The sequence below is a fragment of the Balaenoptera physalus genome, assembly GCF_965194825.1.
Source record: "Balaenoptera physalus genome assembly, chromosome: 13".
Taxonomy (NCBI): Eukaryota; Metazoa; Chordata; class Mammalia; order Artiodactyla; family Balaenopteridae; genus Balaenoptera; species Balaenoptera physalus.
The window spans coordinates 10,526,124-10,550,241 of NC_138892.1; the positions used below are offsets into that span (position 1 = coordinate 10,526,124).

General features: G+C 49.6%; 2 protein-coding genes across 9 annotated transcripts; one reads left to right on the forward strand and one right to left on the reverse strand.

Moving 5' to 3' along the window:
* Positions 1 to 3,499: 3,499 nt before the first annotated feature.
* Positions 3,500 to 15,692, reverse strand: POLR2F (RNA polymerase II, I and III subunit F). Of its 4 annotated transcripts, none has more exons than XM_082420112.1 (5): positions 15,542 to 15,692; positions 14,173 to 14,242; positions 8,366 to 8,496; positions 4,192 to 4,294; positions 3,500 to 3,680 (listed from the first exon to the last, which is right to left on the reverse strand). In XM_082420112.1, the coding sequence occupies exons 1-5, from the start codon at positions 15,559 to 15,561 to the stop codon at positions 3,639 to 3,641; spliced, it is 366 nt and encodes a 121-aa protein (XP_082276238.1). In that variant the 5' UTR covers positions 15,562 to 15,692; the 3' UTR covers positions 3,500 to 3,638. The 4 variants fall into 4 exon arrangements, with proteins under 4 accessions (XP_082276238.1, XP_082276237.1, XP_082276235.1 ...); XM_082420111.1 differs by having other exon boundaries at positions 4,192 to 4,263; positions 15,542 to 15,691; XM_082420109.1 differs by lacking the exon at positions 3,500 to 3,680 and adding an exon at positions 7,559 to 7,747 and having other exon boundaries at positions 4,192 to 4,263.
* Positions 15,693 to 15,738: 46 nt separating this feature from the next.
* Positions 15,739 to 23,627, forward strand: LOC309640794 (UPF0193 protein EVG1). Of its 5 annotated transcripts, XM_082420092.1 has the most exons (7): positions 15,739 to 15,912; positions 16,213 to 16,324; positions 17,317 to 17,379; positions 21,270 to 21,452; positions 22,149 to 22,280; positions 22,476 to 22,576; positions 22,776 to 23,627. In XM_082420092.1, the coding sequence occupies exons 2-7, from the start codon at positions 16,222 to 16,224 to the stop codon at positions 22,845 to 22,847; spliced, it is 654 nt and encodes a 217-aa protein (XP_082276218.1). In that variant the 5' UTR covers positions 15,739 to 15,912; positions 16,213 to 16,221; the 3' UTR covers positions 22,848 to 23,627. The 5 variants fall into 5 exon arrangements, with proteins under 5 accessions (XP_082276218.1, XP_082276219.1, XP_082276217.1 ...); XM_082420093.1 differs by lacking the exon at positions 17,317 to 17,379; XM_082420091.1 differs by lacking the exon at positions 22,149 to 22,280 and having other exon boundaries at positions 15,752 to 15,912; positions 22,476 to 23,627.
* Positions 23,628 to 24,118: the final 491 nt, after the last annotated feature.

Here is a 24,118-nt window from a genome sequence, read left to right on the forward strand (position 1 = left end):
CCCAGCTGTGCCCACACTGCAGGTGGGCCACTTGCTGACCCAGCTGGAACTCAGCGAGAGCGCCTTCCAAGCAGCCCTTTCTCGCCCAGCAGAGAGGGGGCCTTGCAAAGAATTCAAGGAACAAGTATTTGAAAGGTAGATCAGGCCTGATGTCTTGCTGTCTGCAGCCAGCAGGCCTCGTCCTTTAGGATGGGTGGATGGGCCTTCTCTCACTGTACCCTCCACTTGCCACCTCCCCCAATAACACACACACACACACACACTTGTCCAACACCAGGATCTAGCCGAGTCCTCATAGCAGCTGCCGTCTAAGTATAAACCAGGATGGCAGACGTGCCATCTAATCCTTCAGGGCTTCCTCCCCAAAAGCTCTTTGCTCAGCGGAATTCCAACCTGCACTCTGGCGCCAGGAGCTCCTCCACCTCAGGGACAGGGGAAACCTCTTCCCCTCTTCCCCGTGCTCCATTGATAGACACCTCCAAGGGCTGGAAGTCCTTCCTTACACTCAGCTCATAGTAACAGTAATAGCTACCACGTACTGGGTGCTCCCTGGCCAAGTGCTTTATAGCCTTCAGGCCTATGAGGGAGTGGGTCCAATCGTTATCCCCATTTCCCAGACGGGGACCTGACACTTTGAGAGGTGGGTGCTAAGAAGTGCTGGTGCAGATTTTGAAGCCAGCTGACTCCAACGCTTGCGCCCTTAACCATCTCTTCCACCTGCCCTACTTCCACTTGTAATCTGAAGCGATGCTTCTTTCACGGCTCCAGACCAGCATCCCCAGATCTTGTATCTATTTCTTCTGTCTGTGGGCTCCAGCCCCTCACCTCCTAGTCAAGACCTTGGGCAGGGTAGAGAGCACCAAGAACTAGCCCAGTCCTCCCGAGTGGCCAGACTGCCACCTGGAAGCTATGTCACGCAAGCTCTTCAGGCCACTTCGCCAAAACCGCTGGCTCCCATGAAGCGGAGTGGTAACTACAAACCCCCGCTCTTGTAGATAAAACCTGTGGCCAAGTCAGACCATCTGTATACAATAGGTTTTCTAGTGTTTTGTTGATGTTGTTGTGTTGTAGATAAATGCAGGATTTTATACTGATCTTTAACAGATTTCATCTTGTTGCATCTGACCATTTCCCCACCTATATTAAATCCTTCAGAATTCTGAATCCAACTTATAGTTCTCCTGAGCTTTATGTCTGAAACTTGAATATCCTCATTCAGGTCACTAATGAAAAAAGGTTGGAATGAAGAGGGACATGCCCTGTGAACACCACTAAAAACCTCTCCATCCATTCTATTATCTATACTCTTAGGGAAAAGACTGTCCAATCAATTCTGAATCTAATTTTATCACCTTGAAGTACACGCTTCTCCATCATAGCCGCACAGAAAGACTGCCTGATGCCTTGTTAAAATCAAGGTTCACTGTATCTGTGGCATTCTTCCAACCTACCAGACCAGTAACCACTGAAAAAAGAAAATTTGGTTCACTTGCTGATATTCTTAGAAACCCTATGCTAGCTCCAGGATCTTTTTATTATCCAATTGTTTTCAAATATGCAATAGCCTATTCTAGAATTTTGTTAGGGATCAATCAGTACCAACCTTATGTGCTCTTAATTCTTACAACCCACCCTTTCCCTCTACTGACAAGCAGGACATTAGTCCATTTCTAGTCTGTTCAGTATTTCCAGTCTTCTCCTGTGCTCAGTGGGATTGTGGACATGGAGCGGGCAGGGCAGGTGGGAGGGGCTACATCAAGAAGATGAAATCACCACCCCCAGGACCTCGTGAGGCTCACTGGAAAGTCACTGGGGATACGGGAGAAGGGGAAATGGGCCCAAAAGAACAAATAACCCGACAGAAGTCGGGAGACCTGGCTTGTGCTCGTGCCTTAGACCTGAGATTCTGGATGAGCTCAGGCCTCAGTAAAGTAGTGGCTCCACATGTAAACAGAGAAGGCACAGGTGTATCTGGAGAGGGTTGAGGAGACTATGCCCTGGCCTGGCCGGCTGAGCAGGAAGGGGCTAACTCCGTGAAAGAGTAGCAGAATGGGAAGGGGGAAATGGGAGGAAAAACACCCCTTTCTCCAACTCCTCTACACCCTATCCCCTAAGGGTTAACCCCCTCCCTCTCCCAGCCGCTTCTCTCCTCCTCCACCCAAGCCCCATCTCCCTTTAATCACATCTGATACTGAGCGGCCCAGCAGGAACAAAGAGACCATTTAGAGAAACGGGGCCAAGAAAGTGACCCCCGCACTCTGGGGCGGCCTGCTGGATGCCAGCACAAAGGCGGCATTTCAGAGCTGAAATTTCAGCACCCAACTTGATTAAAGGATTCCACAGGCTTGGAGGAGGGTGGAAGGGGGTGCGAAGTCCACGGCTCCCTAAATTAACCCTTCTCCAGAGCAGCAAACACCCCTCCTGCTCCTGGGGATGCTCATCACTCCCACCCTGTCCAGGGGGCACCCACCCCCAGGGTCCCTGCCTCTTGCAGAGGTCAGGCAAGCCCAGCTCCTCCTCTTCGTGGAAGGGGAGCTGGCAGCAGAATGGAGGTCAAGAATGGAATATTCAGGAAGCCAGTTTTCCCTTCTATCCCTGTTGGTGTCAGTATACACCCTCTCCCTGTCGTCTGTTCCCCCCACCCACCAACTCCGAGAAAGGGAGGAACCAGCATGATTGATTGGGTAAGCAGAGTGAAGAGAACAGGACCCATTAGAACCTAGGGCAGAGAAAGGGGAGCTCCAGTCCTGATTTAATGTCACGCCTTGAACCCAGAAGCCCTGCTCCCCTGCCCACCACCATCCCAGCACCCATCCTAGTGAAGGCCTCGGAGGATCAGGGGCCCCACACAGAAGGGGAAGGACATCTTCCAGAAGCTGGGAAGGAGAGGGTATGGGTGTGGCAGACCAGAAAGGTGGGTCATGAAGGACGGTGTGTGGGGAGTGGCCTGACGAGTGGGGATTGGGGGGGGGGGGGGGCGGGTAGCGGAGGCAGGGGTGGACAGGTGCTCGGCCCTTGGTCCAGCTGCTGACTTGCCCGGCAGGGCTCTCTCGGGGAGGGCAGGAGATCACTGCATCCCCAAGCTTCCTGCTGGGGCACTGGCTCCTGAAAGGGGATCCGAGCCCACGATAAGAGGCTCGAGGCAGGTCCTTAGGAAACAATGGGTGGCTTGATGAGACCTGCTCTGTGATACTCCTGAGAAGGGAGAAGCCCCTGCAGCCAGTCCCCACTGGAAAGGAAATTGGGGGTTTCCGTGGCAACCAGCTCCCTGGGCACAAAGGCTCGTCTGTCTGCTGGGAAGGCAGCTGAGGTGTCTCCTGCAGCAGCCTCTGCTCTGGTGGACTGCGAGATGGAGGGAGGGACGTGGGGGAGCCACAGGGGGTCAGGGCCCCTGGTGCTTCCTAAAGAGCTGACAGTCGCAGGGCCACTGGGATGGGTGCACCCTCCAGGCAGCAGGGCAGAAGTGGGTAGGCCTCCCAGGCAGCTGGAGGCGGAAGGGTTGAAATGTTGAAGAATTTATTATTTACACGTATAAAGAACATGAGACTAGAAACTGGGGCTGAGGCACAGTCAGGAAGATGATTCTGGCTCAGTCGGTGATGATAAGTTCGTCTACCCCCCAGTCTTCATAGCTCCCGTCAGGCAGGTAACGGCGAATGATGATGGGAATCTTTCGGGCCCTGTGGCAGGGGAGAAGTCAAGGTACACGAGGGCTGGTGACCCCAGCCCTGCAGCAGAGGGACAGAAGGTGCAGAATGCAAGGCAAGAGAAGTCTTAGCAGCATCCTCTTGAGACTATGAATGCACTTTGTAGGAAAGGAATTACAACAAAAAAAGTTCCTGCATCTCTGAGTGTGGGACTTGAGTCTGGAAGGGCTCTGCCATCCCATGGCTGAAGGGAGGAGGGGGAAAAGTAGAGGGATGTTGGTAAGGCCAACTGCAGTAGGAACAGGGAAATTCGGACAGACAGCAAAGGTCCATGTCTCATCAATGTCCTCCCCTCCCGCTTTGCCTGCCCCCTCCTCCCCCTCCCTCCTCCTCCCTGCAGGGCTGACTCCCAAACAAACTAAGGGTCTACAGGAACAAGAACCACACTTCCCCAGCAGAGAAGTGGGGGAAGGGAGTGCAGCAGAGAACCCAAGGGATGCCTCCCAGGGCTCTGGAGCAGTGAAGCATGATCTGGGCGACTTACTTGAGCTCTTTCATGGCGATGAGCAAGGGATCTGTCTCCCCCTCCAGCTCCACCATCACGGGGGCACACATCCTGTAGGTACAGGGACAGGTGTTGGGCGAGACTACAAACACAGGGAGAAGGGCCCAGCATGAAGTCGGGGGTAGCTTCACAAACAGGATCAGATCAGCATCCCAGTCCTCACCCAGAAAGGGCACCTTCCAGGTAGGCGGGCACAGCAGATGCGGAGCGGCAGTTCAGGGGCACTGACAGCGAGGGTACGCGAGTGAGAGCCTGCAGACTAGACTTAAACTTTGCCTCCAAAGATACTGAGTTTTTTCCCCAAATCTCACTATCCTCATTTGAAAATGAAGACAAAAAGCCCTGCCACGCCTACACAACAATGATGCTAAAACACTACTGGCTAACAAGCAAAGACTAAGTGCCATAGCTGTTCTCAGCCCTTCACAGAGTACTGTATCTGAGGTAAGTACTCTTGTTACTTCCGTCTTACTGATGAAGAAACTGAGGCACAGACGGCTCAGTAACTTGCCTAAGGTCACACAGCCAGTAAGTGGTAGAACCAAGATTTGAACCCCGAAGGCTCCTCCCTACTGTGCTACAACACCTCCCATTATTTTTAAAAGCTGGTGATTCACAAACTGAAGACCGGTACTGTGAACGGGACAAGTGTGAGCTTTCATCACTGGGCCGTGTGACATGCGTCATGTCAGCTCCCCTGCCAAGGGCCTTCCCCAGGGCCCATCACAGACTCCTGAGCCTGCAGCCACAGCAGAGTGTTCCAGCACAAAGGACCCGCACGTGCACAATCTCACCCTTCTGACCACTCTAACTCGACCCCCCAGCCCTGCCTCAGGGCCCAGCTCGCCTCATTTTCCTTCTCTGTCTTGGCAATACCCCCTACAAGGGTCCTGGTTCCTCCAGCCTCTACACAGGGCCTGTGGTGGGGCGCTCACCTGCTTACCACCCTTCCATGACACCCCACAGCCATCAGGCAGGCAGAACCTCACCTGGCCCCTGCTTACCTTTCTAGTACCTTCTCATGCTACCTGCCTATATTTACCCCACATTCCAGCCATACCAAATTACTACAGTTCCCTAGACATACCCTGTTGTTTCCTTTTTTGCATCCTCGTACAAGCTCTTCCTCTCCCTACATGCCTGCGAGAGGCTCAGATGTCTCCACTATGGAAAGCACTTGCTGAAGCCTCAGTGCCCTGACTCATTTTACATACACTTCTCTCAGCACCACTATCACTACACTGTGACTACTTGTTTGAAGTTTTCCAACGAGACCTGGTGGCCCAGGACCCCAAGCCCTAGCACAACACTTGGCCCACAGCAGAGGCTCTAGAAACAAACAGGCCAGTTCTAGGCCACCTCCTCTAGGAAGCCACACTTATTGATTCCAGCTCAAGTTTACACTAATGGATCCCAAACCTGATAACCATCAAAATTACTGGGAAAGTATGCTAAAAATACAGGTTCCCAGGTCCTTCCCCAGACCCTTCCCCCTCACTCTCTAGTGAAGGATCCTGAGAACCTGCATTAGCAAAGCTCTCCAGGTGATTCTGATAACCAGCCAGTCTGAGAGCCACCAGTTCACACTAAATAATCTGCTAATTTCATTGCTAAATATTCTGATGTCTGTTACTCCCCAAAGCCTGAAAATTTCCCAAGGGCAGAGACCAAGTTCTTTAACTTTCTCTATATCCTCTCTCAATAATTATTTGAACTTCCCCAAAATGTAAAGCTTTAAAGAATGGGGCAAAATGCTTTCCCTGATCTGCATATGCCTTATTTCTTTCAAGACACAAATAATTCAACAGCATTCATTCATCCAGCCCTACTATGTGCACAGGAAGTGTGAGAGTGCGCCCGGAACACCTCCACCTGTGGCAATCATTCAGCCGCCAGGTGGGGCTAATGAACCAGAGAGAGGCTTCATCCACAAATATCCAATAAACATCTGTTCAGCATCTACTAAGTGCAGGATTGCAGGCCTAGTACTCAGGATAAGCTCCAGCCCTGGCTGTCCAAGGGCTTACAGCAGCCGGGGAACCACCAGACAGCACCCTAGCCCTCAATCGGAAAGAGCACTATAGACCAGACTAAGCTAGACCGAGTCTTGCTCCCCAAGGAAAGCAGGACGCTGGGCCTCGGTAGTGTTTTAAATGCCTGCTCCATACTGTCCACCAAATGCAAGCCCATCTTCTGAACTTCTCAGTCAATGAACCAGTGACATCTTTTCCAGTCTTGTGCCCCAAGCTACTTGCCATTCCCCCACCGCAATCCATACATGCCTGCCTCTACCTGGACCTTTCCTAGTGCTGTTTCTGGCGCCTGGGATACCTTCAAAACCACCTCGCTTTAATTCTAATCTCTTCATGAGGCTTCCCCAGTCACCCCTGCCATTACTCCCTTCTCTCTTTTGTTTCTCCAGTAAAGCAGCAATCCCATCCACCTTGGGTTCTGGGTATTTAGAACGGGTCCATCTCTCCCACCAGACTGTAAACACCTAGAGACCTGGGGAATTGTGTCTTTAATCATCTCTGCATCCCCAACAGGTGCAAGCACAATATCTTACTCGATGCTGAAAGACTTTAACTTGCATACAGTCTATTTGTTTGAAAAATAATTTATGAATTGTTCTTTCTGCTTGATCATGTTTAGCAGACATAAGCACTGCCCAATCAGTGCTCTGCAATGATGGAAATGTCCTCTATCTGCACTACCCATTACAGTAGCCACAGGGAGCTACTAGGCACACGAAATGTGGCTAATGAGACCGAAACACTGAACTTCTATTTAGTTTTACTTAAATTTAAATGGCCAAATGTAGCCAGTGGCAACCGTAACTGCGGTGCTGGCCTAGAGGATCCTGACCCCAGCGATACCAAAATCATCATACTGAGTGCAGCTCTCATTTCACCCAGACCAGCAAGGAGTACAACCAGGCTGGCAGGAGGCCTACTGCTGCCGAGTGGGTGAGGAACGACGCTGCTCGCCCATAAAGCCCTCTATCGAGGTGAACACGGTGGTCACCTTCACTCCACAGACTGGAGGAGGTGAAGCCCAATGCTGTTTAAAAACCTGGGCGGGGTGGGGACGGATGGATGCATAGACTGAGCGTCACCACTCCGCCAGCACGCATCGCCCCACAACTCTGGCCCCAGCTTTTCTTTCAAGCCTTGTTTCCACTACTCCCTACTTGAAGCACCCCCTCCTCCAGATACCCACCATTTCCCACAGCAGCTTGTAAGAGGTCTGGGGTAGGGCTCCTTTCCCCGGCCTCACGTTTCCCCGCAGAGGACGTTCCACAAGAGCCACAGTAACATGCCCGTCCCGTCTCTGTCCTCCCACTTACTCTCGCCACAACGGAGGAGGAACTCATCTGACAAGGGAGCCTGGCGGGGAAAGCACGCATCTGTGGTCCAGCCTCTTCAAGAGTCCCTGCTTCCTCAAAGCCGCCTGATCTGTCCTCCACGATGCCCACAAGCTTAGCAGGCAGGCTGACGCCTGCACACAGGGCCTCTGGTGGCTGCAGTGCCCGCGGCTGTTGGGGTAGACGCGGAAGCATCGCACGTTGCGATTCCCACCTGCCTACTGCTAGCTCCTGAATCGTGTTAGTCTTCAACTAGCTCCAAGCTTGGGAGACAAAGGAAAGGCTGCTAATTTCAAACCCCCAAACCCCCACCACTGCTCTGTGCTTTCACATTTCTAGCGGGACCTCTGCATGGAGGGCTCCCCCACTCCTCTGGGCTGGCCCTCGTCTATCGACGCAAGAACCACCTTAAGCCCAGGGGGTGCTGCCACAGCACCCCCAACTAACCAGCCCACAACGGTCGAGGGCTGATCTTATTTTATTTATTTATTTATTTCTGCTTCCCTAACTGACAGGCACTCGTTACACTCTGTATTCTTATCGCTATTCTTCTACCGTACTGTTATTTGACTTCTCAGATGTTTATGTCCTATTTCTCCACTGGATCACAAACTCTCTGAGGGAAGGGGCTCTAGCACAGTGCCTGGCACACAGGGACAGCACCACCCTTGTTTAGCGTGTGAGAAGAGGGAAGGTCTGTGGTCAGATGCCAGGCTGAGCCGCATCAACAGCTTGGAGGTTCCCTGTAGCCTGTCTGATGGAAGAGATGGTTAGGAGGCTCATACTCACGCGATCTGAAGGGCTCGGGTGCCCAGCACACGGGCTCGCTCATACTTGGTCATATATGGTGTGGTGATTCGCTTCTGGTTGGCCTGCGGTCGCTCTCCAGAAGGGAGGATCTCAACGTTCTCCTGGCCCTCCTGGACACCAAGGAAGAAAAGAGGGAAAAATCTCAGGATGCGTTATCGGGGGTGAGGGGCAGGATGACGACGACAACGATTATAACCACCACTATGCTACTGCTTACTACGTGCCAGTGACCGTGCAACTGCCTTATTGACACCTCATTTAATCCTCACAATAACCTTATGCGGTGGGGATTACAATGCCCATTTTAGAGGCTTGGAGAGTTAGCTAACTTGGCCAAGGTCTCAGACCTCGTAAAAAAGGACTCATGATCAGGGAGTCCAAAGCCAGCTGCCTCATCCAGAAGAGAAGTCCTTGAGCATCCATACAAAGAAGTCCTTGAGCACAGACAAAAAAATCACCCTAAGCAGGAAGAGGAACAAGCACCCCATCTTCACATATTCATATATTTAACAATCACTTATTAAGCATCTGTCATGTGCCAGAAAACATAATAGGTGATGAGACAGAAAGCTAAGAGTTTCTGCTCTCAAAGAATACATAGTCTGGGGAAAAAGACAAGAGTAAACAAAACAACAAGTGCTATAAAAGTATGCAAATGTGATGTAAAAGAATGAAATTAGAACACTCCCTAACACCATACACAAAAATAAACTCAAAATGGATTCGAGACCTAAATGTAAGACCGGACACGGGGGCTTCCCTGGTAGCGCAGTGGTTGAGAATCTGCCTGCCAATGCAGGGGACACGGGTTCGAGCCCTGGTCTGTGGGGATCCCACATGCCGCGGAGCAACTGGGCCCGTGAGCCACAATTGCTGAGCCTGCGCGTCTGGAGCCTGTGCTCCGCAACAAGAGGGGCCGCGATGGTGAGAGGCCCACGCGCCGCGATGAAGAGTGGCTCCCGCTTGCCGCAACTAGAGAAAGCCCTCGCACAGAAACGAAGACCCAACACAGCCATAAATAGATAAATAAATAAATTTAAAACGCACCTCATTTAAAAAAAAAAAAAGACCGGACACTATAAAACTCTTAGAGGAAAACAGGAAGAACACTCTTTGACATAAATCACAGCAAGATCTTTTTTGATCCACCTCCTACAGTAATGGAAATAAAAACAAAAATAAACAAATGGGACCTAATGAAACTTAAAAGCTTTTGCACAGCAAAGGAAACCATAAACAAGACGAAAAGACAACCCTCAGAATGGGAGAAAATATTTGCAAACGAATCAACAAAGGATTAATCTCCAAAATATACAAACAGCTCATACAGCTCAATATTAAAGAAACAAACAACCCAACCCAAAAATGGGCAGAAGACCTAAACAGACATTTCTCCAAAGAAGACATACAGATGGCCAAGAAGCACATGAAAAGCTGCTCAACATCACTAATTATTAGAGAAATGCAAATCAAAACTACAATGAGGTATCACCTCACACCAGTTAGAATGGGCGTCATCAGAAAATCTACAAACAACAAATGCTGGAGAGGGTGTGGAGAAAAGGGAACCCTCTTGCACTGTTGGTGAGAATGTAAATTGATACAGCCACTATGGAGAACAGTATGGAGGTTCCTTAAAAAACTAAAAATAGAATTACCATATGATCCAGCAATCCCACTACTGGGCATATACCCAGAGAAAACCATAATTCAAAAAGACACATGCGGGGCTTCCCTGGTGGCGCAGTGGTTGAGAATCTGCCTGCCAATGCAGGGGACACGGGTTCGAGCCCTGGTCTGGGAAGATCCCACATGCCGCGGAGCAACTAGGCCCGTGAGCCACAATTACTGAGCCTGCGCGTCTGGAGCCTGTGCTCCGCAACGGGAGAGGCCGCGATAGTGAGAGGCCCGTGCACCGCGATGAAGAGTGGCCCCCACTTGCCACAACTAGAGAAAGCCCTCGCACAGAAACGAAGACCCAACACAGCCAAAAATAAATAATAAATTAATTAAAAAAAAAAAAAAAAAAAAGACACATGCACCCCAATGTTCATTGCAGCACTATTTACAATAGCCAGGTCATGGAAGCAACCTAAATGTCCATCGACAGACGAATGGATAAAGAAGATGTGGTACATATATATAATGGAACATTACTCAGCCATAAAAAAGAACGAAATTGGGTCATTTGTTGAGACGTGGATGGATCTACAGACTGTCATACAGAGTGAAGTAAGTCAGAAAGAGAAAAACAAATATCGTATATTAACGCGTGTATGTGGAACCTAGAAAAATGGTACAGATGAACCGGTTTGCAGGGCAGAAGCTGAGACACAGATGTAGAGAACAAACGTATGGACACCAAGGGGGGAAAGCCGCGAGGGGGTGGGGATGGTGGTGTGCTGAATTGGGCGATTGGGATTGACATGTATACAGTGATGTGTATAAAACTGATGACTAATAAGAACCTGCTGTATAAAAAAATAAATAAAATTCAAAAATTTAAAAAAAAAAAATAAGAAGTTCCTGTGGATGTAATCACACCTTATGTACTGTTTTCTGTATAGCTTCTTTCACTCAATGTTATATTTGTAGATTTATCCATTTTGTTGTGTCTACCAGTACTCTGTTCATTTTCATAGCCATCTAGGATTTTATTGTTGGAATATACCACAATCCATATAATCGTTCAATTATAATGAGCATTTGGACTATTTTGCTATTATGCTATGAATTTTCTTGTACATGTCTTTTGGTCAACATAAGTATGCATCTGTGTTGGGTATACACCCAGGAGCGGGATCACTGGTTCATAAAAAATATACACATATACTCCCCTTTAGTACATAACTCCATAGAGTTTTCCAGAGTGCTGGCCCAGTTTACACTCCGACCAGAATAATATAAATGTTGCTCCAATTGCTCCACATCTTTCTTCCTACTTGGTATTGTCACTGTAAGATGTTTGTTTTGTCTGGTTTAATTTTAGCCATCTCAGTGGGTGTGGAGTGGTGTCTTCTGGTTTTACTTTCCAGTTTCCTGATGACTAATGATGTTAAGCATCTTTTTTATGTATTTATTAGCTATTTGGATATTCTCTTTTGTGATGTGCCTGTTCAAATCCCTTGCCCCTTTTTGTATTGGATTTTCTGCATTTTTATGATTGATTTGTAGGAATTCATTGTATAGATGTACTTTCTTAGTTATATGTTTTGCAAATATCTTCTTTAACTCTTTGTCTTTCCTGTTCACTCATTTACTGGTTGTAATTTAATTCATCCAATGAGTGCCATTTCACTAATTTACAGAGTTGTAATTGTGTGTGTGAGTGTGTGTATTTAAATAAATAAAATGGAATATTAAAGCACTTCAAAAACAAAAAAAATTAACAAGAAAAAAAAAAAAGTATGCAAGTGTGCCACAAACTTAACAAGAAAGTGAGAGACATCTACCTCATACTGGGGGTTACGAATACAGTCCAGAGATGAGACTTGGGCTAGTCTAGAAGGATGAGTAGGAGCTGCCAAGCTAACGAGGAAGGAAAGGGCATTCCAGGCAGGCTAAAATGCATGCACACAGGCACAGAGGAGGGAGAGAATGTACTAGGTTTGGACACCTAATTGTGGAGTATGATTAGAGCAAAAGGTGTGTATAGGGTTATAGGCAGAAGAATAAATTCTATAATAAAGAATTAAGTCAACAAATATTTACTGAGTGCTTACTATATGTCAGATAGTATTCTAAGCACTTGGGATAGTGCAGTAAGACAGATAAAAATTCTTTCTCCTATAGAACTTACATTATAATGAGATGAGATAAACAATAAACAAAATTAGTTAAGTACAATGTGTAGTATAAAAACAGAGAAAAGACAGGGAGTGCCAGGGTGGTGATGTTGGAGGAAGGGGTTAATGCGGCAATTTTAAACAGGATGGTCAGGAAGGCCCCACTGAGGTGACATTTAACACAGACCTGACGAGGCTGAGGAGCAGGTCGTGTGCGTATCTAAGGGAAAGGAAGAGGGAATAGCACAGTCAAAAGTTCTGAGCTGGGGTCTCCCTGGCATGACAAGGACAGCGAGAAGAGATAAGGTCACAGAGGGAGCAGGTGGCCGGATCATGGAGGACCTTGTACATCTTTTTTGGCATTTACTCTGAATGAGGTAAGAAGCCACTGGATGCAGATTCTGAACAGAGGAGAGACAAAGTGACTTAAGATTTAAAAGGATCACTCGATACTTTGTTGAGAATATTCTGTAGGTGGAAAGGGCAAAAGCAGAGAGACCTTTTAGGAAGACTAACAGTAATCAGTCATGTGGGTAGGTGAAAAAGATGACTCTGGCAGCAGAAAGGCAAACAGCAGACTGAAGGCAGGAAAACCGGTAACACATTTCTGCAGTAATGTGGGTGAAAAGCAATAAAGATCCAAACCAGGCTGAGGCACTAGGAATGGAGAAACAAAAACAGGACCGAACCACATATAGGAGGCAGAATCAATAGGACAGAGATGGAAAGGGATCAGAAGGATAGAGAAGGAGGTTTCTGACTCAGAGAACATATAACCTCAGAGTGCCAGGCAGACAGGAAATCCCAAAAGAGGGCCTTCAGCTTCCTAGCCTTAAAAAAAAAAAAAAAAAAAAAAAAAAATCGGGGGCTTCCCTGGTGGCGCAGTGGTTAAGAACCCGCCTGCCAATGCAGGGGACACGGGTTTGAGCCCTGGTCCGGGAAGATCCCACATGCCATGGAGCAACTAAGCCCGTGCGCCACAACTACTGAGCCTGCGCTCTAGAGCCTGCGAGCCACAACTACTGAGCCCACGTGCTGCAACTACTGAAGCCCGCACGGCCTAGAGCCCGTGCTCAACAAGAGAAGTCACCACAATGAGAAGCCTGCACACCGCAACGAAGAGTAGCCCTCGCTCACCACAACTAGAGAAAGCCCATGCGCAGCAACGAAGACCCAATGCAACCAAATATAACTAATAAATTAATTAATTTAAAAAATAAATAAAAATCTTTATAAAAAAAAAAAATCGAGGGATCACTCTCTCTCCAAGAGACATAAAGCACTTCTCCCTCCATCAGTCACAAGAGACAGAAAGCCCTATTTTATCTACGACGCTAGTAACTCATTCACCTAGTTGCTCAAGCTAGAAACATGGGAGTCATCCCTGTCATCTCCCACTTTCTCAGCCCCATAACCAAACCACCAAAATATCTCTTTCATCCGTTTTCCCATCACCGACACTACCAGCACCCAAGTGCAAGCTACAGGTCTCACCTGGAGGTCTATGAGAGCTCCCTAGTTGGGCTCTCTTTTACCCTTGCTCCTCCCCAGTTCACTCCTCACTGGCTCAGCCGCTCCCCAGCTCAAAACTTGTCAGTGGCTTCCCGATACCTTCACACTACAAAATCCTGCCTGATCTTGGCCTTTACCTCTCCAGCCTTATCCCAGGTCACTCTCCCCCTTGCTCTTTATGTAGCCCCACCTTGCAGAGCTCCTGGTACGTAATAAACATTCAACACATGTTTGCTCAATGAATGAAGGGAATATTTCAACTGTCAGTAAGCTAACTGCCCCAGAAGCCATGCGCTGTGCTCCAAGTGGACAAAAGCCTTCAGGCCCACCCTGAGGGGCTCCTCCACTACCCAGGACCAGATCTCTCCTCACTCTAACTGGCGGTGCCCTGACCACAAACAGGAGGCAGATGCATTCAGTCAGTCATCACTGGCTGGGCTATGTGGCAGCTTGGGCTGCAGAGAGGGGAGCCCAAGGCTAAATACTGACCTCCTCGGCATTCTCCAAGTCATCTAGCCCTTCATCCTCCTCCACGTCATCAAAGTCGTCGCCATCAAAACTGTACAAGAAGAAGAAGCCAGTTAGAGCACCACTTAGTAGAATCAAAGAGGGCAGAGATCTGTGTCTCATCTGAGTTACTAGCATAGGAGGCGCTCAATAAATATCTACTTAATGAGTGAATCACTTAATAAATCATTAAGTCATTTGATTTCCTCATCTAAAAAAACAAACGGAGCTTACTTTTCTACTCCCTCCTCACAGAGCTCTATTTCCATGCTCCCCTTGGGAGCAAAATTCTTGCAAGAGTTGTCCATCTTCACTGTTTCCGATTCTTCTCTTCCCATTCTGTCATCATCTCACTCCAAAAACTTTCACCTCCATGATTCCACCCAAACCATCCTTTCAAGTTTGCTAATGTTTTCCACATTGCTAAATGTGGTGGACTATTCTCGTTCTCATTTAGCCTGATCTGTCAGTTGGCCCACAGGCCACTCCCTCTCACTCAAAATACTCTCCTCACTTGACTGCTAGGACACCTCACGCTCTCGGCGTCCTCCCACCTCACTGGCTACTCCTTCTCAGTCTCCTTTGCCGGTTTCTCCTCTCTTCCCCCGAAGCACTCCACGTTGGGATGCTCTGACACGCAGTCATCTCCTCTCCTCTACTGACACCCGCCTGATGATCTCCTCTGTTTCTCAGCTTTGACTAATATACTTATGCTGAGAACTCCCCTATTTTTATCTTCAGGATAGACCTCTCCTCCAACATCACACGTCAGGTAATCTCCTGGGCTCTAGCTTCAAAATAAATCCAGACTTCAAAACCACTCCTCACTACTTCTACCACTATCACCCTAGTACAAGTCACTACCTTTTCTCGCCTGGATTACTGCAAGCCTCCCAGACCTCTACCACCTCAAAGTCTCCCCAGACCCTCCTCTGGATTACTTCTATACTACAGACCTACTATGCAATTCACACGACCCCGCATTATGTTTATGGGCCTGCCCCCTCTTCTAGAAAGGGACCCCACCTGGAGAGCAGAGACTATGCCTAATACACCTCAATATGAGGTATTGACACAGAGCCCGACTCAGTGGAAGTTTGCTGAAAGATACCTTTTTCAGTGATCTTCTCTGGACCCTCGAGCCGGGGTCTTTCTGTGCCCAGCCTCTGGCCGGGTCTATGCTGCCGGCTCACCGCCCTACCCTTCTCCAGCTTCGCGGGCCCCCTCAGCACCCCCAGTCCCCTCAGACACTGCCCCTCGACGCCTGGCTCCTCAACTTCCTTCGACTCAGGCTCCCGCTTCACCCGCCCCTTGCGAGGCTCCGCAAAAGTCACTTCGCTCCCGCACTCACTTGTCCTCGTTGTCTGACATGACACCCGCGCCGCAGCTACCGGGTTCTGCGCCCCAGACCAGAGCGGAGACCCGCAAACAGCGCGCCTCTACCTCGCTCAACGCCACGCGTACTCTGCGCCTGCGCCGTGACCTAGAGATAATCACTTCCGGGAGGCAGGCGGGGCAATAAATGTGCGCATGCGCCGAGCGGCGAGTGCGCGTCACCATGGTAGCCAGACAGGCTACCTGCGGGCTCTAGTAGCTGAGATCTCAAAAGTATTTCTGAGGCGCCCCGGCGCGGGTGCTGCTTCAGAGCCCTGGTTACGATCTGCTGAGCCCAGCCTCCGCTCTCTGTGAGGAGGGGCCACCCAGCCGGGGTCTTACTTTAGGGTGAGGTTTCCGTTTGGGCGTGTCACCCAGCGGGCACGGTTACCCTAACGCCCCTTTCCTCCCGAGGGGACTTATCTGACACAGGCGCCAGGTCAGGTTGAGGTCTCTGTTCGCGTGTGGATCTGCCAGTGGATCTGTTCGGGGTGGGAGGATCGGGCACTGTCGCGATGTTCACAGACGGCATCACGATTCTCATGCGACCCGACCCCTGCTCCCAAACTATGAGTGGTGTTGGGGGTGTGGGAGCAGAGGTTGGATCTGGGAGACAGGGGGTGTGTCGTTGCGTTTTTCCCTCCTCAGAGCCCTCCAATGGCTTCCCAGGAGAGGGTGGAGACAGTGACCAAAGGAACAGCGTTCTGGCGCTGCCCCAAACCAGCCACTTACGCCCCAGAGACCTGCGAGCTGCTCAGAGGTCAGTGCGTTAAAGGACACAAGAAGAGCGGTGGTCACAGTTACCCTCTGTAACTCAGTTCTCCCCTACATGACTTATGGTTTAGCAATTGCTGTTTCCATTTTACATATAAGGAGCCTGGAGTTCAGAAAGATTCAGGGGTCCTACAACTTGGAAGTGGCCAAAAGTCAAAGAACTAAGAATTTTAGAGTAGTTAACTCCCGTGCGTCCCTTAGATCACACTTTCAATTTCTCCAGGGAAGCTTTATTTCTTCCCCACCCACCACCACAGTGCAACCAACTGTTAGGCGCCAGCACTCTACCAAATACCTTTTCCTTTGTGGGCTTAGTAGTCAGATACTTAGTAGTCAATTTCCTTCATTGGCAACCTGTAGTCAGATACCTAGTGTGTCCCATTGAACTAACATTGAATTAACAGCCATCTGCCCCTCTAGTTCATGAACTCCATCAGGACAGGATGCCTGTTTTGGCTACATTTGTAGCTACAATTGTAGCTCCAGCCCCTGGCACATGCTTAATGAATACTTGTTCATTCATTCCTTCATCCACTCAACAACAAAAAAATTTAAGCCCACTATGTGTTTTAGACATTGTTCTAGGTGCTGAAAATACAGCAATAAAAAAGAGAAAAAAAAAACAAGCAAAAATTCTTGGTCCCATGGAGCTAATATTCTAGTAGGAAGGTAACAAAGAATAAGTAAGGTACATAGAACTTAGGTAGTGATGAGTGCTATAGAAAAAAAACAAAGCAGGAAAGGAAGGGAATTCCCTGGCGGTCCAGTGGTTAGGACTCGGCGCTTTCACTGCCAGGGGCCTGGGTTCAATCCCTGTTCCAGGAAACTAAGATCCCACAAGCCTCAGTGTGGGGTGGCCAAGTCTTTCTCAGGTGCTGAATGGGGGCAGGAGGTGATACAATGTTAAATTTCAGTGGGGTGAGATGAAGGCATCTGCCTGCAGCTCAGGAGGCCTCACTGAAGTGCTTTGTCCTGCAGTGATGATGAAGGAATCCAAACTGACAAACTTCCAACAGCGCCACATCATGGACACCATGAAACGTAAGAGGCCATCCGCAGAAGCTTCCAGGGCAGAGGGATTCTGGGCCACATTTTTCATGCTTCTCCATATTAAGGAGTAGGGGACCTCATTTTAAAAGAGAAAAAAAAATTGAATAGTATTTCTGACTCTTGCTCCTGGGGAACTGACTTTGCAGGGTCTTTGCTTCTTCCCCAGACATGGGTCACGGCACATGAGCCCCTCCTGCAGTCTGGCTCCAGCCATCCTTCCCAACAGATCACAGCCCATTCGAGACTTCCTGCCCAGCCAAATACTCTGAACGCTGTCAAGTCTACAATCTAATCCCGCCCTCTTACACACATACCATACGAGCTCTCCAGAGGAGAGGATTGTGTGTGTCTCATTCATAGTTTTATTCATTCATAGCTTAGCTGGCAGGAACAAGATTACTGGCAGGCTTCCAACTTAGGAAAAATATGCAAAACCTTTCCACAGCTCACCTCTGACCACACATTGTATTATTTATTTTTAAGGAAAACAAAAAAGTGGATGTACATGGGCACAATAACAAGGTGCTCTCTAAGATCTTAAAAACAACCTTGCTTTCTGAGATTTAACTGAATCAGCATGTAGTGGATCAGAACAGAGATCTGTAAAGTTACCTTTAAGAGGATGCCAGAAGGTCAAAACCTGCCAAATTTCACTTGAATCTACCAATAGCTATTGCCGTCTCTCTAGAAAGAAGGTACCTATCAGGAGGCATCTGGTCAACCACAGAGGCATAGGGATGGGAAAGTCAGAGAGACAAATATTGACAGTGCCTGCCCAGCCCTGGCAGGGGGAGAGAGGCTCCGTCAGGCCAGTTCAGAAGTCAGATCTCCTTCCTCATTGTAGACAAGGAAAACTCAGGCTGCCATTGCCTAGCACCACAACACAGCTGAGTCACATAACTCAATCTCCATACTCAGCAATCTACTAATCATTTGGTGTCCCCTGTAACATGACTACAAAGAGAATATGCTAGAAATTCCACTAAAAGTAAATACCAGGAGACCAAGGACTGGGTCTGCCTTGTTCACCATGGTACCTTGGCTCCCAGGCGCTCAATATTAGTTGAAGGACTAATTGCATTAGTGGTTAGGGCAACACAAGTCACCGGTTTGCCTGGCAGTTTTGTTCTCCTTAAAAGGTTTGTCTTTAAAATATTGCCTCCAAGCATTGGTGTTGAGTCTGGTTTCTTCTCCTAGAATCATCTCTCTATTCCTCTCTTTTTTTTTTTTTAATTTATCTTATTTATTTATTTTTGTCTGTGTTGGGTCTGCTGCACGCAGGCTTTCTCTAGTTGCAGTGAGCGGGGGCTACTCTTCGTTGCGGTGCGCGGGCTTCTCATTGCGGTGGCTTCTGTTGTTGCGGAGCATGGGCTCTAGGCGTGAGGGCTTCAGTAGTTGTGGCTCGCGGGCTCTAGAGCGCAGGCTCAGTAGTTGTGGCGCACGGGCTTAGTTGCTCTGCGGCACGTGGGATCTTCCCGGACCAGGGCTCGAACCCATGTCCCCTGCATTGGCAGGCGGATTCTTAACCACTGTGCCACCAGGGAAGCCCTATTCCTCTCTTCTTAACCAAGTCCTACTTGTTGGTTTGAGGCTTAGTTCAAATTCTCTTGCAAGCCACAAATTCCTCTCCTTCACCTGGACTCCCAGAATTACTTGGGCCATAATTATCTGCTGAGACTGAGCCAAAGGAAGAGGTAGCATTTGGTACTGGACAGGTAGAAATAGCAGAGAGAGTAGGAGGAACATTCTAGAAAGCACAGCATCTCTTCAGAGAAGAGAGATAAACCATGGTGTGGCCCTAGGTAGAGGGCGTGAGAAGGGAAAGGTAGTGGGGAATAATGGCAGCTCTATCCTTCCGGTTCCTCAGGGCAGACACCTCAGAGACATCCTGTCTCCTCTTTCTCTTTCTCCCAGACCCCACATGCAACCCATCAGCAGTCCTGTCTGCTTGCCCTTTAAACCATATCCTGACTCTGACTACCTCTACCCTCGACCCCCAACGCTGTATTTTTTTTTTTTTTTTTTTTTGACCGTGCCGCGCAGCTTGTGGGATCTTGGTTCCTGGACCAGGGATTGAACCCATGCCCCCTGCAGTGGAAGCACAGAGTCCTAACCACTGGGAAGCCAGGGAAGTCCCAACGCTGTATTTTCAAGGGCAGCTAAAGGTCTCATGTCACTCCTCTGCTCAGAACCCTCCGATGGCTTCCCACCTCGCACACAGTAAAAGCCAGTCTTTCCAGAGGCCTACGAGGCCCGGTATGTCTCTTGCCCTCTGTGACCTCTGACCTCTATTCCCATTACACCCCACCCCTTGCTCAGTCCACTCCTGGCACCCTAACCTCCTGGCTGTTCCTCAGACCCTCCAGGCACATTCCCACCTCAGGTCCTTTACTCTTGCCATTCCCTCTGCCTGGAATGCTCTTCCCTGAAATAACTGCAGGGCTGGCCTCTTACCACTTTTGGGTCTTTTCTCAAATGTCTCTGTCTCCGTGAGGCCGTCCCTGGCTACCCTATTTATAACTGTAAATCCTGCTCTGACACACCCTGTGCTCCATCGCTGTACTGTCACCATCACCATCTAATGTACTATATATTTCACTTGTTTTATCATCATCTACACCCCAGATGTTAAGTGCCATGAGGGCAGGGCTTCATCTTACTTACACTTTACCCCCAGTGCCTTGGGCCTGGCACAGAGTACACGCTCAATACATATTTGCCAGGTGGATGATAGAAGAAGGCTGGGGGGCTTCCCTGATGGCGCAGTTGTCAAGAATCCGCCTGCCAATGCAGGGGACACGGGTTCGAGCCCTGGTCCGGGAAGATCCCACATGCCGCGGAGGAACTAAGCCCGTGCGCCACAACTACTGAGCCTGCACTCTAGAGCCCGCGAGCCACAACTACTGAGCCCATGCGCCTAGAGCCTACGCTCTGCAACAAGAGAAGCCACCGCAAGAAGCCTGCGCACTGCAACAGAGAGTAGCCCTCACTCACTGCAACTAGAGAAAGCCTGCGCGCAGCAACAAAGACCCCATGCAGCCAAAAATAAATAAATAAATAAATAAATTTATTAAGAAATAATAATAAAATAAATATTTAAAAAAAAAAAAAAAAGAAGAAGGCTGGAAATGTAAGGGAGGTAGACAGGGGCCAGATCAAAACAGTGGCTGGGCACTGTGCTGAGCTGGGCTTTAAGGCAATTGAGAGGAGGGGCCAGTCAACCAGGTAGGAGGTGACACATTTGGCTGGCCGGGGGGAGGAGCCCCAGATCTGGGTCAAGGCGGTGGGGGTGGACAGTAGGAGCGATTGGTGTCTAGCACCAGCCAAACCATCCCTCCCTGCCCAGGGACCAAGCAGGTTTTAGGAATCCATCCATAGAAACAAAAGCACCAGGACAAAGGCTTGATGTACAAGAATGTTTATTACATCATTGTTTGAAATAGTTTAAAAAAAAAATAAAACTGGAAATTGCCTGAATTTCTGAAACTAGGAGACTCATTGAATAAATAATGTTTCCATTCTAAAGACTAGTATATAGCTATAAAAAATAAGTTATATGTAAATGGAGTGATCTGGAAAGATGTCCATGATAGATTGTTAAGAGTCTATTACTGAATAGAATACAGTATGATCCAGTGTTTGAAACATGAATCTTATATATGCACACGTATCTTTGAACATGTTTATGTAAGCATCAGAAAGAATGGGCTGAGACCACCAAATTGTTATCATGGCTTGTTGCAGAGGGGGGCTCGGAGGGGAGAAGGGAAGACCCTTCTGTACTGTTTGACTTGTTATAACAGGTAGGGACCACTTTTCTAAATAAAAAAAAAAAAAAGCCAGGTGGCCCCCACCCCCCACCCTGACCCTTCCTTCCCCAGGAGGAGACACTCTCCCCCTACAGTGCAGCCCAACTTCCAGCCAGAGGGTGTTGCCTTCCAAGCAGCCGGCCTCAGCCATCTACTTGCCTCCCATCCTGGCCGTCCGGTCCCACCTCCGGCCTGCCAGCATGTGCCAAGCCAATGGGGCCTACAGCCGGGAGCAGTTCAAGCCTCAAGCCACCCGTAAGTGAGGGGCCTCCAATAGAGCCCCTCTTCTACCTCCCTCCGAGGGGGTGGGGGGCAGGGAGACTCGCAGCCCGCAGAGCACCGAGCAGGCAGCTAATCAAATTCTCACGTTGTTTATACCGATGCTCTTGAACCTCAGCACATGTTAGCTTGGGGGCTGCATGGGAAACCAGTTCGGTGTTCGTTTTCATACATTTTTCCAGAACTCTCTGTAACAATTAACTGGTTTCCGCCCATCTCTGATGAATGTTTGGCAGTCAGGCATCACGGCCACTGCTCTCTCAAGCTCAGACGGTGCCTGGAACCCAGGGCTCCTCTGCGCTCCAGCCTATTTCAGGGAGCCGTTCCCCCGCACCCGTTTCTACTTGGCACCTGACATGGCTCTTGGCCTAGCCCCTCCGACAGCTCCACGCAGCCTCCCCATCCCGGCTGCACCGCGGCGGTCACTGAGTGTTCTTAGCCTTGCTCTGCACCCAGGCAACGTGTGGGTTTTGGCGAAGCTCTCTTGTGGGTTCTTTGAACCCCTTCCTGCCTGTCATGACATGACCAGCTCAGGGGCACCCAGGGTAGAAGGTGCTGGGTTTGCAGAAGCCCTACCCATGTTACCCTGGAGCGAGCGTGCCCAACTGGGAACACGGACCATGAACGGGGGTGCTCTTCACGCCTTAACTAGGCCACGTCCGGGCCCGACAGGAGATCTGGAGAAGGAGAAGCGAAGACTTCAAAATATTTTTGCCACCGGGAAGGAGCCAGCGGAACGGAAAAGAAAGCCCCCTCCTGTGCGGCAGGAGAACCCAGCCCCTGAGCTGGACCGGTTTGAAGAACGTGAGCCCCTGATGGGCCAGTTACGCTGGGGAGGGGAGTGTGTGGAGGGGGGAATCCCTGAGGGGCAACGAGTGAGAAACTGACCGCAGAACTGCTTCCTGTTCCCAAGAGAAGCAACCTGCCATCCCTGCCATCCCTCCTGGGAGCCTGAGGGCCCCCGTTGCCCTGTACACTGACGGCCCTTTCCCTTTCCAGTGGTAAAGGAAATCCAGGAGAGGAAAGAATTCCTGGCTGACATGGAGGCCCTAGGGCAGGGCAGACAGTACCGAGGGATCATCCTCACTGAAATCTCCCAGGTAGGAGAAGCAACAGGGAAATGGAGTGGGGGGGGGGGGGGGGAGGGGGCGATGCACCCCTATGAGTGTGGAGGACGAGATGTGAGCGGGAATAAAGGGTCAGCTGCGGCCGTTTCGGGAGTCCAGCTCTACCCTCACATCTGTGGTGGCTCCTGGAGTTCCTTCCCTGATCCCCAGCTTTCCCTGATGCCCTCTGCAGAAACTACAGGAAATGGAAGACCTTGACCACAAGAGGAGTGAGGAACTTAGGAAGGCTCTTGCCACCACTTAATCTGCCTCCGGAGCGGGGCGGGGCAGCCCAACCTCTACCACTGGAGCCCACCCCCTTGCCAAGCAGGGTCACCCCCAGGTCAGCCCACCCACCCCGGCCTTCAGCCATGTAAATGGTTGTATAGCACTGCCCCCACCTAGGGTACCCTGGACATAGCACCCTAGAAAATGGACCACGTCTCAGAAAATGAGCTGATTCTCCTTGAGACTCTGCCCAGGGATCCTCGGTCAGCTGAGCCTCTGAGACCAGTCACAGATACAGACACAGACACACACACGAGTCTCTTCTTGGGGAAAGAGCCCCACACACAGTGAAAGCAAGGATCCAGGTCTCACCATCTTGGGTGTATGTCTAAGGGCATCCACTGGGCTCCCTTCCCACGGCCTCACCCACTGCGTGTCCCTGTGTCCGGCACATTAGGTTTTCCGAACTTAGTAATGAATATGATTCCTTTCTTCCTACCTGTCTTAGGACCTACTTATTTGACTTCCTACAGCTTTAGGCAAACATTTGACCACTATGATTAACAGGCTAATAAAACACATTTAACATAGGTCATTACGCACACCATTTTGTTTTCAGAGGGATAAACCTTATTTGTTCAAGGAGTTAGAATTTTTCAAGCCCAGCTGGTTTCTAGCTGTTTTGCATATTTCAAGTGAAAATGGAACGAAGGCTCCTGGAGCACCCCATGGCCGGGCGCTGCGGTAGGTGCCGGTGTCCCTCTCGGCTGATTCTCTCAATAAATGCCTGCGAAGGTTCATTATCCCTATGTGGAAACCAGGGCTCACCAAGATGCTATGACCAGAGTCATTTAACTAGCAAGTAGCCTACGCAGGATTAAAAGTTAGCTTTCTGTCTTTCCACCGAACGCACAGCCCATAGAAAGAACCCCAAAGGGGTGGGAGGGACCCAGACTGAAGGGGCCCTGCTTTGGAAGTCCACTCCCAGCCCATGCGGTCTGAGCCCGGCGGCCTCGCCTCCGACGGCTCGCCTGTGCGGCCTGCCTCAAAGGGCTGCTGAGGAGACATCCGCCCACAGGAGCAGTGCCCCAGGCCTGGTGCACAGCACATGGCAGTCCCCATGTCTTAACAACCACAAGCCTTATGGTCTCCAGTGTTCTGTCATTTTCCTGTCCCCATAAATCAAAGTATTTGAGAAATTTCAACCAACCATCCCACTTGGAGGGATTCATATAATCCTCTCGGGCCACATGACCCAAGTTTGGGTTTGCAGAATAAACAGGGCCCTGCAGCCTCAAACAAATAAAC